The sequence below is a fragment of the Octodon degus genome, unplaced genomic scaffold, assembly GCF_000260255.1.
Source record: "Octodon degus isolate 3935 unplaced genomic scaffold, OctDeg1.0 scaffold00154, whole genome shotgun sequence".
Taxonomy (NCBI): Eukaryota; Metazoa; Chordata; class Mammalia; order Rodentia; family Octodontidae; genus Octodon; species Octodon degus.
This window is the reverse complement of record NW_004524730.1, coordinates 1,110,326-1,127,555: the sequence shown is the minus strand read 5'-3', so window position 1 is coordinate 1,127,555 and position 17,230 is coordinate 1,110,326. Positions and strand designations below refer to the sequence as shown.

The following is a 17,230-nucleotide window of genomic DNA, read 5'->3' as shown; positions in this document are numbered from 1 at the left end:
TTATCAGAATACCCACTAGTTGCATCCATTTACCTGTAAAATCCATGAGTTTATTTTTTATAGCTAAATAATACTCCATTGTATACAAATACCACATCTTTTTTATCCATTCCTCAGTTGATGGCACTTGGATTGTTTCTAAGGTTTAACTATGACAAATTGTGCTGCTATGAGCAAAGGTACACGTGTATCTCTGTGGTGTGGTAATTTCAATTCTTCTGGAAAAATAAACAGAAGAGGAATAGCAGGGTCAAATAAGACTGTTAATCCTAGATTTTTGAAGAACCTCCACATTGATTTCCAATAATCAAATATTATTTTAATAATGCAATAAAGATAAATATCTACATTCTTCACTTATTAGGTTTTTTAAAGTGAAGCAATGGCAGAAATCAGTAAATAAAAGCAGCAGTTCTGATTAATAGGTGAAAGTTGTGTCTGAAAATTGCTATTCAGCTAATACATTGATACTTATTATTTATGTATATTTTATCCATTTATTTGGGAAATAATTGTTGAGGAGTTATTATATGCCCAGGCCAGTTATTCCTACCCCCATGGAGTGGCCATGCACATAAAACAGACAAATAACTTAACATACTGTTGATGTGTCTCACTTTTAGGAAAAAAACACAAAAACTAAGATAAATTGTTACATATACATTTATAAAAGCATTTTAGAAACCTATTGAAAGCACATTAGAAGGATAGAAAATTAAAGTTACAGGGCTAGGGAGATAGCTCAGCAGTCTAAGCACCTGCCTGGCAAGCACAAGAACCCAGGTTCAGTCCCCAGTACCACATGCAGTGCTGACCCTGGAACCCTGGGCACACTGTGCTAGCCATGGAAACCGGGCATGGTGGTGCACGCCTGTAATACCAGTGCTGGGAAGGCTGAGACAGGAGGTCACCGTGAGTCTGAGCTGCATAGCTAAACCCTTTACCAAATAAATAAATAAAAGATTTTTTAAAAAGAAAATTACAGTTTCAACAGAAACCCAAGAGATGTGAAAACTCATTACTATATTTTAGAAGAAAATACTATATTCATGTTATTACCAAACATTTGAAATTTTATACTGTTTCTTATTTACTTTTACATAGGTTATATATATGTAAAGGACAAATTTCAAAAGTTTTAGTGGTTTGCAGTGTAAAACCAGCCTCCCTTCTATCCTTTTCTTCCTGTCGCCTTGTGGACATGGCTGCCAAATTTCTACCCAAAACATGTTTTAAAATGCTGGTCAGGGTTCAAGGAATACTGTTACAAACTACTGAAATGTAGGAGATGATTTAATCTTTTTGGAAGTAAAGTTGTCAACATACATCAATCTTTAAGTATATTATAGCTTAATGATTCTAATTTTGGACTGCCTCCCAAGAAAATGGATAAATGATACAGATTTATGGATATATGTGGACACCACAATATAATTATGAGAAACTTGAAGCCATCCATGTATCCAAAGCTGGTCCAGTGCAGAGTAGTCTGCTCTGCAGTGAACTCCTGCACAATTATTATCTCTCACTTCAGCTTAAAGTATGCAATTTTGAATGGAAATATAAAATATGCTGTCAAAGTAGTGTCTATGTTCTTCTGGCTCATCATAGTGTCCCAGCCCCAAGAACTTTTGTTCAACACTGTAGACACCCCACAGATATGGTTGCTATTGATGACTTGTATCCCCTGAGGCTACCTCAGTGGTAGAGCCCTTGTCTAGTGGGCATGATACCCTGGGTGCCATCCCCAGTATGACTGAAACAAATCTGGAAGAGCTTGGAAGTTGTGGGATCAGTCAGGACTGATCTCTTACTTGGTCCTAAGAATAACCTGGGGAAAAAAAACTTGTTTTAACAAACTATGTTCCCAAACCAGATTTTAATTAGAAGGTATGGAACTCTATTTTGAAAAGCACCTCAAAGTTTGATAAATAAAAGTAAATCAGCAAGCGTTTGATGAGAAAAATCAGGAAATGCTTGAGTAGAGAAATGTGCACAAGATTTCTATAGGTGTTTACAGTATAGAAGTGATCGAGGAAACATTTGGATAAGTTAGCGGGGAGTGAGAAGCCAAAAGAGGAAAAAGATTTGTAACACCAGAAGGCTAATGTATGCAGCATCCTCTTCTGGCACAAAGAGAGGAAGCTGAAGAAATCAGGCCCCAGAGTTACCTAGAAGAAACCAAAACTGCCACAGCCATCTTGAGTAGCATCTGAGCCACAGGTAGACTTCCTCTCTGCTGGAGAAGAGGCTCAAGCCGAAGAGCCCAAAGGAGCCCTGAAGTCTTCCATCCTCCACTGCCCCCCAGTGTTTCCCAACTCCTGGGCCTGGCCAGATACCAGATGCCCTGAGAAGGAGGATAATAAAGGCTTCAGGTTCCATATCCCAGTGATACACAGAGGACAGCAAAAAGGGTGCAGGAAACCATAGGAAACAAGCAGGCTTAGTACCTGTGACCCAGGACACGGGGTCACACCCTCAGGAATATAATACAAAGATATGGACTCTTCTAAGAAGCCTAGTTATTTATGTTCAGTTCTTTTACAGGGAATAGCCGTTGCACTTTCTTGTTTTTGCGCCTTAGAAGAATTGAGGCTAACAGACTGCACTGCACACAAGTGACATCTGAAAAAGGATATCATCTAAGTGCTAAATGATCTTGGCTGCAATGTCCAAGCTCTACTTCACTTGAGGCAGAAGTTAGCTAGAGAAAGTAGGATGTACACAGTGAAGTCGAAGCCCAACAGAGCAGCACAGTTGGCCACTAGTGCAAATGTGTGCATTCCCCAAAGCTGTTCAATGGCCTCAGTGCATATTCAGGCAGTATTCCAGCAGGATCGTACCTTGTTAGTATTGTCATAGAGGGTTGACTGGGGGTGGACACTTGACTGTAATAATATAAAAAGAAAGGTATATTTTTATTTAGTGAAGAAAGAGGACATCCTTCCAAAAGTTATCCTCCCATTGGATTTACTATTTTGGCTAACATCACATACTCTAAGGAATAAGGAAGCATATTTAAGACATGACTCTTGTGCTGAGATGGACAACTACATTTTTAAGGAAAGAAGGCTTTGCAAAGGCCCTGTAACCTTGTGTGAAAAGATCCAGCACCTGGAAATGAATCCTCCAGACTTGACCATGTCCCAGAGCTTCAGCCTTATGTCCACCTGCCTGTCTGCCTAGTATCCCTAGTATGTTATGTGATCATTTGCTTTTTGGTCTTTGTTCTTTTTTTTCTCTCCTCAGAATTTTCTCCATCTCCTAAGTAAATAACTTTTATTTTCTGGAAAATTACTACTTATTCTTTAAAATCCTTAGCGCACCTCACATCTCCTGGGCGGTCTCCTTCGATCCTACTATCCATGCCCCATGCTCTGCCCTTCTTTTGGTTTAGAACCCTGCATGCTTATCTGTCTGTTGCATGACCTTCATTAGGTTTTGATTGCTAATACATCTTTTTCCCTCATAGGTGGCCAGGGACAGTGTTCTAATCCATCACTCCATGTCTACCCCTCAGTCTTATGCATGGCGCATGATAGATGGTTGATAAATATTTATCATGTAGACTTCAGGGAGCTAATAGTTAAAATTGTGAAACACAGTAAAATCTCTAAGAAAAAGAAAAAGTAATTCATCGTGACTTCCATTGTTATTGAAGATGCCACATTAAATTCGCTAGAACAAGTCTAAAAAGTCAATTGTTTTTTTGTCTTCTTTCTCTGCAAATATAGTAATTATGAGTATAATCCATTTTCCTTGTCCATTCATCCTTTTCATTTGTAAGGAACAGGTCTTCACCAAAAGTGTTGTGTTTGTTGGCTCATCTTGTTTATATTCATGTAAGTAACTACTGTCTTGAGCCATTACTGTTTTGTGGGTCAAAAATTGTAAAGCACTGGCAATTTATAGGATGCAACCTGAATAAAAAGGATGAAGAGCCAAGTATTTCTCGCATATCCTCACAATAGATTTTTTGGTTGAGTAACTTTTATAGCTGGTAATGCAGCCGTACACATTTTATTAAATTCAGGTCATCTGAGAACAGGACGCTTCCTCCAGAGGTCACGAGATCCCAGCCCAGGGTGCTGTCTAGGCAAAGGTTGAAAAGACAGCTATCAGCTGTTGGAAGAGCCTGAGACAGAGCTTTTGCAATCTGTAGAAAAGTAACCTCTATCACAAAATCTGTGTTCACTCCTCTATTTTCCAACTGCATGACAACTTAAAGAGTTAAAAATAATGAAACATCATTAAAATGTTTGTTGGTACTGTTGGCCTATCCCACAGTTGAACTTCCAAGTGGTTGATTGTGTTTCCTTCTTGGGGTATAGAAAGCCATTCATCTCACATTATCTGATTGATCGAACACATGTTTGAGCCCTTACAACTTTTCCACACAGCACAAATGAGTAAGACAATGTTTGATGGCAGTGAGCATCCGCTGCTTGAGGGCCCAGGACAGCCGGGCCATGGGGAACCAGGGTCAGGACTCGGGAGCCTTGGATCTCTGTGCCTGGATTCCTCTACTTGGAGCAACTTGGATCTGATTAGAAGAGTTTTACCTGCGGCTAAGATCAGTTTGGGGATTAGTAGGCATCTCAATGTTCCTATTTTTTTTAATTGCCATTTGCTTATTTCCCTGTAACTTTTCAACTTAAAAGATTCCTTCAAACTAAATGTGCTGAGAATATCTTTTAAAAATAAAAACACACATTTAGATTCTGGTGCACAACAAATTCCCTGTGAAGAAAAGTTCCAAATTTGTGACTATTTGCATTTCCATAAACAGAGAGAATCTTTGTCTGTGCTTATTATGTGACAAGTAGCAGTGTTAGAAATAGGATGGGTGTTTTAGGACCCTGGCTGTGCACATGCTCCCATTCTTGTTGGTATGTTCACAGTCCAAGGCACTGTACAACTTGTAATGTGTGTTCAAGAGCTTCCCCCACCCCAAAGCTGATGTCTTACTGATTTTTAACTAACATTGACCTCATTACAGTAATTAAAATATTTTTAAAATGAGAAAGGTGCTAACATGCCTCAGCACACTGGGAGGCTGATGGTGAGACAGAGATGAACATGCAGACATTGTTACTGGCACCCAGGGACTAGCATGTGGGAAGCAGGAAAGCCACCAAGGATGGCAGAAAGGAGTTGAGTGGCAGTGCAGGGCCCACAAAGCCCTGAGCTGGCTGCTGGGAGTGCTGTGACTGGCCTGGGAGTCAGAGCCCTCCAAATCCGGGCGAAGGTAGCATTCCTTAGAGCCCTTGTTGGTCAGGGAGGCTGGTTGCTGGCTCCTGGGTTCTCACAGTCTCATGCATGGTCCATGTCTTTGGGATGTCAACAAAAGAGCGGAGAGTTCCAAGATGGCAGGACCAGTTGTCCAGGGCTAAGACAGGAAATACAGGCAGGTCATGGCTAAGGCAGGCTGGGAGAGTAGGTGTGACCTGTCGTCATCAGGTGCATGCTATTTTGTCTCTTCATGATAGCCCACCCTATGCAGTAGGGTGAAATTTTTCCCATTTTTTTTTAACTTGGCTTCAATTCACTTTGCAGAACATAGTTTTTCCTTCCTTTAACAAATATGAAATTTGCCACCATTTTTCAAACCAATCTGTTGTTCAGGACAAAGAAAACTAGGAATCAGCAGAACCAGGAGAATCCAGCAACCAAACCCTGGTAACTGGACCATGGAAAATTTAGAGGTATCTGATGTTCTTTGGGCCTAAAGAAGAATTCAGACACCACCATTTTACATAGGATTGCAGCTAACTCTGCTCATGTTTCTATCTAGGTAGATATATGGCAATTTATTCAAATTCAGTAAGATTACTACATCAGTTTCTCAGTTGCACTAACCATATTCCAAATGCTCAGCAGCCACGTGCGTCTGTTGGGTCGATGGCACAGAATGTTTCAGTAAGAAGTACTGGGATATATGGACAGACTGTAATAAGATAGAACTGCAGCCGAGATGGCTGGAGTGCAGTGCTGATGTCCACAGGGCACCCGGCCTCATCCCTCTGAGGTTTGCTGCCTGCCTGCCCCCTGCCCCCTGCCACCTGCCAGGAGGAGGCACCTAGGCCCATAACTCAAACCCGCTACACCCTCTCCTCTTCCCCTAAACTGTGTGAATTCTCATTTTAGTTTTCTTCCTTAATTCTATTTCTGTTTTCACTTACCAATCATAATAACATGGTTTAGTAAACCATAAATGGAATCAGTAGTAACCAATTTTTTTAATATACATCAAGCTATGAGGAAAGATTTGTATTCATCACACTGGCTTAGTTATAGAAATAGAAGAAAACTAGTTATTTTCAAATTAAAATATTTGTAAACATTCATGTCCTGCCACATTTGGCCACAAAAAGTTACTGGCAAACGATAAAATTATATTAACTGTTATTTTAAACGTAACAAATGAAACATTCTAGAGTTAGCCTACTCCAAACCCCAGGCATGCCTGATACTAAAATCTTCTGTGCTGTGTGAGTCGCTTGCTTTAATTACTCAGTGAATGCTGCTCTGGTGGCTTGAGCCATTCCATCTCCTCTGAGTTGTTGTAATACAGACTGTACCTCTTATAAAACATTTCCAAACAAGCTCTTCCAGCCTGGAAATGTAATTTCTTCAACAGTATAGCATTCATTGTTCTTTTCCTTTGAAACCCCAGCCAAAATCTAGCCTCGTAAAAACAATCTGTGAAGCTTCTGGGTATTACTGGTCCTCAATTTGGTGCTCAAGCTACATCCAAAGCAGGCACCTAGGCAGACCTTCCTTTGCTCACCACACTCAGCACGCTCCCCTCCAAAGCCACTGCGGAGAGAAAGACACCTATTTGATGGTCTTCTGCATGCAGGAGCCGAGCTGAATAACATGTATGTGCACACGTCGCATTTTTATAAACATGACATAAGTGACACAGCTGCGGGCTGGCCAGATAGCTCAGCAGACCAAAGCATCTGCTTAGACAGGCACAGGAACTGGGGTTCAATCCCTGATGTGCCATGCTGGCCCTGCCCCCAGGGGAACACTGAGCCAGCAACTGAGACTGGGCATGGTGGCGTGCACCTGTAATCCCAGCCCTTGGGAGGCTGAAACAGGAGGATCACTATGAGTCTGATCTGAGTAGTGACACCCTATAGACCCTGTACTAAATACATTTTTAAAAGATAAATGAAATGACACTGCTGTATTCTGTAAAAATTGTGCACTTTTTTTTTTAATCTATTTTTTTGGGAGGGGGCAGAACCGGTGCTTGAACTCAGGACCTTGCGCTTGCCAGGAAAGCACTTATTCTACTGAGCCATCTCCCTGGCCCCAAAAATTGTGCTCTTGAAGTGCCACATGACACTGAAGAAAGGGTGACACTGAAGAAAGATTGTCATCGAGGGGTGGTAACCCATCAGAGCACTCACCTACCTGGTGTGGCGCTGTGATCTTGTAGGCCAGGACTCCTTCCTTCATCCACTCCCTCATCATCTGCTCACTCATACATCTCTTTCCGAGGTTCTGGCTATACAGTATTCCATGAACATGGTCAGATGGGAAGCAGACTGTGCTGTGTACCAGCGCTGATCCAAATATACCATGAAGGCCTCAATTAAATGTACTGCAGTAGAGGACACTTCTCATCCCATTTGTGATACTCCTCCTTGCTTTGAGCGTGCCTATCACTCTTGCCACTTGCTGAAAAAGCTATGGAATTCCTGTTTCACAGGTATCTTCCAAGCTATTCAAAAATACAGTGTGTGTGCCTGCCAAATAGCACCCCAAAGAAAGGCAGGCATGTAAAGGAATTCCACTACGCCCTCATCCACCTTCTTCTTCATGTCTGCCACTGTAGGACAGCTGGCTCTTCCCCAGAGTCAGAATGACCATAAAAAAATAAACATTTTGAATCCATCCAGGACATCGAGGCAGCCACAACCTTGTCGCTAAAGACACGCACCAAAGAGAACTTCCAGAACTGCTTCAAAAACTGGCAAGAACTGTAGGTGTGCTCAAAGCTAAGGAGGGCATTTTTGAGGAGCATTGAAGGTAAGGCCCTTGAATAGAATCAGATTTTAAAAATGAAACATTTTCTACTCATACCTCATATTAATTTAATCACCTCTATACCATGTAGGGGCCTTAAATTTGACTCTTTTGTGGGAAATGTGGACCACCAATTTTAAAATAAGTAAGATAGTTTAATGTCTTTTAAAATTACATACATGCATATAATTTATGTTTTGGAACATATGTCGGGGAGTAACATACCCCTGTGTTGTATTTTTATTTCAGGTTGAAGAAGTAATCACAGGTAGCCAACAACCAACCAAGTTTGTGAAGACCACTGTGGACCGCAGCAGAGGACAGGAAGAGCAGACCCACACCAGGTACCACCTCTCAGGCCGCTCTCTGCATTGTCCCTTGCCGGTCAGAGTATAGCTCCAGATAGGACAAAATAGTTTAAAGCTTATAAAAAGGGGGGCTAGGGAGATGGCTCAGTAGAATAAGTGCTTCCCAGGCAAGTGCAAGGGCCTGAGTTCAATCCCCAGTTCCACCAAAAAACAAACAAAAAAAAAATTGATTCATGCCATGAAATCCTTAGATTCTGGATTTGTAAGGTTCTTCCTCTCTAAAACACCAATCTGTGCCCATACAGGTCCTGTTGTGTATGAAGATAGTAATAAGGGCAATGACATCGACACCAACGACTTCTGGCATCTGCTGGACACTTGCTTTGTGCCAGGCATTCTGCATGCTTTCTCCACATTCCCACCCCACATCCTCACAGCTTTGTCCTCTGTACAGAACTGGAGGAGAGACTTTTGGGATGTCCTGGGGGTCACGTGGCAGGGAAATGCTGAGCGAGTTCCAGTGAGTGCTATTCCTACCTCTGCTCTCCTGCACTCCCTTTCATGATCCATGAATCACTTCAGATTCCTCAAAGCATAGGCCAGGCCATGGTGTTGGAGTTCCCTCACAGTTCTCCAGACCAAAGATCACCTTTGACCTGTGTTTAAATTCCTTTCCCAACATGGAACCCTATCGGGTACATGGGTACATGCTCTGTACTTTACCTTGATTCCCTCTGATAATTTATATTTGCAGAATTTCTTGTTAACATGGAATGGCCAAATAGCTCAGCGGATTAAAGTGCCTGCAAGCAGGTGCAGGGGCTGGGGGTTCAATCCCCAAGGGCATGCTGACACGGCAATTGAGAGTGAGTGTGGTGGTGTGCACCTGGAATCCCAGCACTTGGAAGGCTGTAAACAGGAGAATCACTACGAGTCCGATCTAGTCATGAGACCCTGAACACCCTGTAGACCCTGCCCTAAAATGCGAGAAAAAAAATTCTTGTTAACATACAAGTCTGTATGGCATGATAACTGCCTAAAGGGAAGATAAGATTTCTTTATAATTTTAACTGATGCTGTGATATGTTAGGCACTAAAGCAGAGCCAGCAGTGCTGTTTCTAGTTTCACCTTGGTTTTTTCTAACAGGCTGAGATGCTCGTGGTGTGGCATAACTTACGGTTAACTCTGTAAGGTCTAAAGTGTTGAGTTATGAAGCCAGATTCCTTAGGAGATCAAATCTTTCATCTCTGAAATGTTGTGATATATCAGTGTTGTAAAAAATATTTGTTAAAATAGCTTGAGACTTCATCCTATAGGATCCACTTTTTAAAAACTTTTCCCTGCAGTTTCAGCTTGATAGCAGAAACTCCACAGGGCGTGTTTTCCAAAGAAAAGCATTGTTTAGAGGGATCAAATAAGTTTCCTAGGTATACTGCAGTGCTGTTTGAAAAATAATTTGGAACAAGGCCTGTGAATGGAAATTGAGTGCCCAGGTCGCATTCTGTTTTAAGACATAGCATACAGATAAATTACCAAAAAGAAGACCTTTCTTTTAAAAGAATATTCACCCATTCTTAGTCTCCCCCAACATTAGATGTCTTCCCTCCCTCTCTCCAGTTCCTAAATAAGTTTCCTGGCTATACTACCTAGAGAACTGCAGGCCAAGCCAGCCTCCCCTAACACTCCTGAGGAGTGTTTTCCAGGGAGCACCCCTATTTCTCAATTCTCCTATAGAATGAGATCTCAGTCCTTTCAGATACCCTGCTATTTCCCAGGCTTTTACCAAGCAGATGGTAAAATCTATTTTGAATTGAGGCAAACTATCTTTGCGATACAAATGTATATGCTAGAATTATCATCACAAAAATACCTGAACATCAGCTATACTTACTTCTTGCATAATAAAGCAGTCAGGCTCTGGTCTATTCAAAGACAACTGTTGAAGTTTTATAGAGATTTTTAAGTGTGGGATTTGTTTGAACAATAGGTATGGAATTGAATTCCTTCTGAGAAGTAGGTTACTGTTTTTAATCTTGGAAATCCACTCCTATTTCTGTACTTAGTGATTTCCATTGCAGATACAAGATTCTAGGGTATCATGACTGTTATGAATATTCACAGTCATAATTAACCCCCAGCACTCTTGGTGCATGGAAAGACAGAATCTAATTTGTGAGGAATCGCAGAGAGGGGAAGCCAAATCATTGCAAACAGTTTGGAGCTGGTTTTCAGGCCGTAGGAAAACGATCATTATTGTGATTACCCTTGAGGCATCTTAGCACAGTTCTTCACAGTATTTTTGCAGAGCCTTTCTTTCCATCTTTGTTTCTGAGAAATGTTCACATAACCACAGAGAATATGTCTAAGTGAAGGTTGTTTACAGTGCTCCTTAGTTGTTAAGCTTCACTGTACACACGGCCTCAGGCTGGGCACCCTCCTTGTCCAAACAGTGGCCTCTCTGGCCACACAGGTGCACTGTGGTTGGCCAGGGTGGAGGGCCTGCGCAGTGGCACTCTGGGTGTAGGCTGGGTGGCTTCGTCCCTCTCCTGTCCAGATTGTTGTGTGCAGACAGAATACATGAGGGAGCAGAACAGCAGGGCAGGGTTCTCTTCATCCGGACAGAAGGTGACAGCAGTGACTCCCAATTGTGGTCTCATGATGCTGATGTACGGGGGAGTCACAGCTTCTGCAAAAGTACAGATATTCGCAGAGTGCTGATTCTGCACTGAATGATTTCACACATCCTTTTTAACTTTCAAAACTACAGTAAAAGATCAGTACTGCTGTTTGTACTGTACTGCAATTCTGAAAGGTTGAATTCTCCTATGGTCATGGAGTTGATGTATGGTGGATCCTGGACTGTGATGTGTGGGGCTCGCCTTTTTACTCTTATTGTGGTGTCTTTTAGTGAATAGTTCTTAATTCAAATTAATGAAAAATTAAGGACTTTATGGTTAATCCTTTCTTTGCTTTATTCTAAAAATTCTGACTTACTCTGAAGTAATCGAGGTAGGGCAGCCTTTACCTTTGTCTTTTATGTTTAGGTGTAATCCACCAGGAATTGATTTCTGTTTCAGGTATGGCAAGTTGATTTTATTCAGTGTGAATACCTTCCTGTCTTGGTGTTTCTTATTTAAAATTTTGTCCTTTCTGCACTGGTCATCAAGACTGCTTGTGTTGTAGATTAGGCATGGACATCAGCGTAGGTCTGGGTTCTGTTTCTGGACTCTGTTGTTCCACTTCCTTAATTTCTGTAGCTTTAGAAATTAAGTGTTTAAACTGGTAGAAAAGTCTTCTCTCCTGTTCTTAAAGAGAGAGTTGGGTGTTCTTGGGCCTCTGCTCTTCCGTATGAATTTTAGAATCAACTTGTCAAATTTCACGCCCAAATGATATTAGTCCATTTTGCATTACTAGAAAGAAAAAGTAGGAGGAGGTTAGTTTACGAAGCAAAGGACTTTGTTTATCTCACAGTTTGAGAGGTGAGCTCATGGTACTGGCATCTGCTCAGCTCTGGTGTGGCCATTGCAGTGGTTATGTCCTAGTGGAAGTGCGAGTGTGAGGAAGTGGGCCTCTCTCTAACCAGGAAGCAGAGAGAATCAGAGGTCCCTCCAGAAAAGCAGGGTGCCCCAGGCGGGCAACCTTCCCAGAAGCCTAAGGACCCCCTCCAGGTTCTGCCCATGAAGGGTTCCATCAAATCTCACACACCCCACTGGAACCAAGCTCCCAACCAACATAGAACTTGGGGGGGGGGGGGGCAACACATGTCTTGGTTGCTTTTTCTCATTGCTGGGATAAAATACCAGATACCCAAAGGAAAGGTTTATTTAGCTCAATTTGTAGAGGGTTCAGTAATATGCAGGCAACAAGAGCAAAAGCGGGAAAGATCAAGTGTCTTTTGCTCCCTTATGTTGTAGGCAGGCTGCCTGTACTGGGGTGGGTGTAGCAGTCCCACTGCCTGTCTCCTTGCCTTCTTATTGCACAGACTCAGAATGCTTACAAAGGGAGGACCTTGGCCTCCTGTGCAGTCACTTAGTCTAACTTTAAAACTTGTCAAGTTGACACAATGAACAACACCCTAGAGCAGTAAGGGGCGTCCTCCACACCCAAGGATGCAGAACTGCTAAGTTGCTTAGTTAAGCTTCGAGACTCCTCAAAGTGACACAAGGTGTCAACCATTACAAACCACATCTCAATCATAGCACATACACGTCTACACATAGACACATGCACACACAGATGCATATTAGGATTTGATTTGGAAGTAGACATGTAGATCAATTCAGAGAGGATATCTTTTCCATGTGTGTATATCAGTTTTAATAATTTTCAGTTGTATGATATATTTGCTACTATAAACATATTTTATATTACTTACTCTATTGCTAGTATTTAGACTATAATTTTCTTTTTTGTGATAAAATATACAAATATCAAACTGACCATTTCAATCATTGGAAAGTATTCAATGTAGTGGCATCTATATGGAAGGCCATGTCCTATAGCTGTCACTGTTGTGTAATTCACTTTCATGCTAAAGTTTATTCCCAGTAGCTTGACTTTTCTTCTACTAACTTATCTATGGATTCCTTCAGATTTTCTCTAAATCTGCAAAGAATGACCACTTTCTTCCTAATTCTTACTTCCTTAATTTCTTTTCATGCCTGAATGAGAATTTGATGACATAAGTAAAAGTGTTAGCACAAGGTTTAGCAGAGGCCAATGCGTCTGGAGTCCCAGGATGGTCCCACAGTCAGTGATTTATTAAAAGGACTCAGGAGATTCAGCACATAGTCGTACTCATGGCAAATATTACAGCAAAGGAATGCTACATCAATAAAAAACAAAGTCCAAATAAACCTGGAATCCTTCTAAGAGACCTCTCCCGCGGAGTCACGAGGGCCCTGCTTTGTTCCCTTAGCAGCAAGTTTCATTTACACGAGAGTTGCTCCTTGGACACTCAGTGCTGAGGTCTTCCTCGGAGGATGTTAGGCACCTTCTGCCTCACACGTATCGGAAGTTCTGCACTTGCAGAGGAACAGTGCCTGAACACTTTGCCAGCCACAGCCGCCCACGCTTATGGGATAAAGAAGGTTTCCTGTGAGCAGAGGGGACTGTCGATCAGTCTCAGCCTCTTTGGAGGCCTTCGTAAAGATGGTCCTTTCAGGGCCCGAAGTGTACTCTTTTCTGCACAGTGGTTTGCAGTGCATTCATGCTAAGTGGTGTCAGAGCTGAAGCCATATACTTTGTTACATTTAAAGGCAGAGAAGTCTGCATAACACTGCTCAGAGGTGTCTGCGAAGAAGGCTGGTTCTGGATCTGTTTGGGAAGCAGTTGTTTATCTTGAGCATTGGATTGCCCTTTCTGCTGCTCTTCTTTCTTGACCTTCCTCCAGTGCATCTCCGCTTCAGCCTGTTTTCACCTGTGCGTGGGGTACACAGCCCATGCGGGTGTCTTCTGTAGCATCACGGTGTTGAGACCAGAAAAAAGACAGATGGTGGAGAGTTAGGGCAGGATCCTGAGTAAGCAGAAGTTAGCCCTGGGAAAATTGGAACACAAGGGACAGGGGCTCACTGAAAGAGGCAAGGGAGATCTATTCTCCTAAAGTCCTTTAAAAACTGGTTTCAAAGGACAAGTTCCTGGGTCAACTGAGATAAACCTTGGGAAATTCAGGTGGAAGAGAAGCCTGCTAGTCCTGACCTCAGAAGCTCAGCTAAAAGTGGCAACCATATTGTTTCAATGTCTCATTTTTACGTGCCCACCATTGGAGCCCAACAAGCACATATAAACCCCTGACCTTGGGTGTCTACCCAGCATCCTCCTTTGCAGCCACTCTTGGCCAGCCAGAGCTTTTCTTTTTTCTCTAATGAACTAGGTTCATTTCTTACCACTGTGTCTGTGGACTTCACACTTCATCACTTTTGGGACAAGACCAAAGCAGGGAGAGGATGGGCCACAGTGCATAGGTGCAATCAGGGTCTTTGCGAATACGTTATTTTATGTTCTTTGTATTCGGCAGTACCTCGGTTCGTGAAGCTAACTCTTTTCGTGATTCTGAAGAGGATGGCATGTTCATGTTCATGCAGGAAAGATGGCCACAGTCCTGTTTGTCACTAGAGGCAGAGTTGGCATGCAAAGGCAAAATGTTGCCAAATGCAAAATGTGAACCAAATTGTTCACAAGCAGAAGTGTTTTTGAGCAGAGGTACCACTCTACAGTACTTTGTAGTTTTCTTTAGCAAAGAAATTAAAACCTCAAATGCCCACAAGAACTGAGCAGGGTAAAAGAATGAGGGCGAAACTTTTCAAGAACAATGGAGAATTTACACTCTCCAAAGACAATTGAGCTTTCTTCTTCCCAACAAAAGGTGAAATCCAGGTGGACTTTTGTCTAAGGATATCAGTTGGAGTTCCAAATTAGACCAATTGTGATTTGTTTTACCTCAGAGGTAATTGCTAATATAATCTCATAGTTCCTCCAATAGAACAATAAGATTTTTTCATTTATTCAACAAATATTTATTCAGTGCAGCTGAATGCCAAGAATACACCATGCAAAAGACAAACCCTTGGTCTCCCAGGTGTCAGATTTACAGGAAAGCTGGCTAATCATGAGGCAGTCACATAATGCAGTGATAGATGTTCTGTCAGTGTCTGGTGGTCCACTCAGAAGTTACCGGGAACCTCGTCTCTTCCACTGACTATTCTGTCTCTGTTGCCTGTCACAGCCCTTGGCATATAATGGCAATGAACATATACCTGCCAAGGAAATAAATGAATAATGTTAGACTGATTCTGAAATAATTTGACTGCATATCACTCTCAGCAGCTTCAGTCCTGTGGAATACCAGTGGCCAAAAACCCAGCCCAGGACATGTGTCATCTATAGAGCTTTCTCTGTCACCTTGGTATTGGGGCTCATTGGCTAATGGGGTTCTGCCTGGTTGTTTTATTCTTACTATTGGCGAGAGGACTGGGTGCAACCAGTAGGAGCAGGTTCTACTGGGAGGTGCAGTTGGGGGACTCAGCTTTGCCATACACCTGAATTTATAGTCTAAATGCCCGGCCACACCATGGCAGACCAGACTGTGTGAAGCCCCAGGGTCCAGAGGCCTGGTGAGCCACATTAAGAGTCAGGCCTGCTTAGAGTGAGTCTCATTGACCCTGCCTGTGTGGCCTTGCCTGCTGTGTCACTTCAACTGTCAAAAGGATGTCTTAGGTAAGCAGAGGCTCTCAGGTGACTGCTCCAACCACCTGTGCACCAGCAGACCTCGTAGTACTTCTTAACACTTTATTATCCATGGGTCCAAATCATGCTTCTATTGGATTCTAATCAAAGCCAGGGGCAGTCTCTTATTTTTGTCTCTGTAATATGTAGATATTACCTGCTAACATGTGTGGAATAAATGAGCAAGTGAGTTGAATTTCTTTGGAACTGATTATTTTTCTTTTAGTGTCCTGACCTTTTCCATTTATTTATTTTTTAAGACAATAAAAAATAGTAAAAAAAAAATAGTGTTAGAAATGATACAGAATTTCACTAAACAAAATGATAGGAATTTAGCAATGATTGTTACATTGGATATTGTTGACTTCAACTTAGTTGTTCAGATTACCAGATAGAAGCATGCACAATTGGTCAAAAATTTTTTTAAAAAGCATTAACTGTTCCTTTCAATAGACCTTTCAATAGTAGAAATCAGCAGTACAGTTGTCCAGGCTATCCTGTGTGTCTACATATGTATTTTTCCCTTTCCTTCTTTCTTTCCTTTCCTCTTTCCCTCGTCCCAGTTGGCCATTCCCTTTGGACAGTTTCTTTCCCTTTCGCAGTATCTATTGTACCTTTTGGACTTTACCTGCTCTTCCAGGTTCTTACGCTAGGGAGACCAAGGTAAATGGATGCAACTAGAGACCATACTCATGAGTGAAATGAATCAGACCTGCATGTGGAGCTTAATTTTAAATGATGTGATATTCATTTCTCTTTATCTGTTTTGTTGCAGAAGAAAGCAGGTTGAGAAACTAGAAGTGGATCCTAACAAGTATTCGTTCCCCGATGTGACTTCCATAGTTCAAGAGAAGAAGCATCCATCCAGAAGATCGGGACCCGAGCCCCAAACTGCCCCAAATGAGGAAGATCCACGCTTCGAAGATAACCCTGAGGTTCCTCCACTGATTTGAAACATGAGGCTGCAGTTCTGTTGCCTGTGACCTGCTACTCAATGCAGAGAAGAGGTGCACGACATTCATAGGATAAATTGATTTAGCATTATTACCACGTTGATGCTTTAACTTCTACTTTGTGCAGTCATATTCCAAAGTGAGTTTAGAATTAAAATGCATAACTTCGATGTGCTGCGCAGTTCATCATTTGTCTATAATGAGAGAATGGCTGGTGAAAACATTCAATAAAATGATAGAACTATTACATGTACCTGATTCTAAATCACAGAACTGCCTGTTTATGAATGAAATTAAGGTATAGATAAAAGCATGGTTATTAACTTGGTACTTGAACAAGTTGGTCAAGTTAGGAGTTAAAACTGTAATTTCAGGCCAATTGGAGCGCCGCGATGTGATTTGAACAGGGCTCCACTTTTTCATCTCGTGGTGCGTCTGCTTTGCCAGGTGCCGTGGTATAACGGCGAGGTAGCATCAGCACCACACACCGCCATGTGGGCCCTCGCTGAGCACTGTGAAGGCCGTGTGCATCGCTTTCCCTGCCCAGGCTTTGTGGCTTCACACTGGGTGGGAGAATCATTTATAAGCTTGTCCCAAGATGTCCTGTGGAAGGCAGGGAGCCCATCACCAGACGGCACTCCGACCCTTCTCCTCCCTCTCCTGTGCTTCTCCTCCCCGTTCCTTCCCCTCATTTATTTTCCACC

At 42.2% G+C, this 17,230-nt stretch overlaps 1 protein-coding gene across 2 annotated transcripts in view; it reads left to right on the top strand.

The window, feature by feature from the left end:
• Lrrc6 (leucine rich repeat containing 6) overlaps window positions 1-16,679 on the top strand; it is a 128,938-nt gene extending 112,259 nt beyond the window's left edge. For both annotated transcript variants that reach the window (XM_023702602.1, XM_023702601.1), the window contains 2 exons: window positions 8,290-8,384; window positions 16,349-16,679. In XM_023702602.1, the coding sequence (XP_023558370.1) occupies window positions 8,290-8,384; window positions 16,349-16,526 (273 nt within the window). In that variant the 3' untranslated portion in view covers window positions 16,527-16,679. The remainder of the gene's footprint in view (window positions 1-8,289; window positions 8,385-16,348) is intronic.
• Window positions 16,680-17,230: the final 551 nt, after the last annotated feature.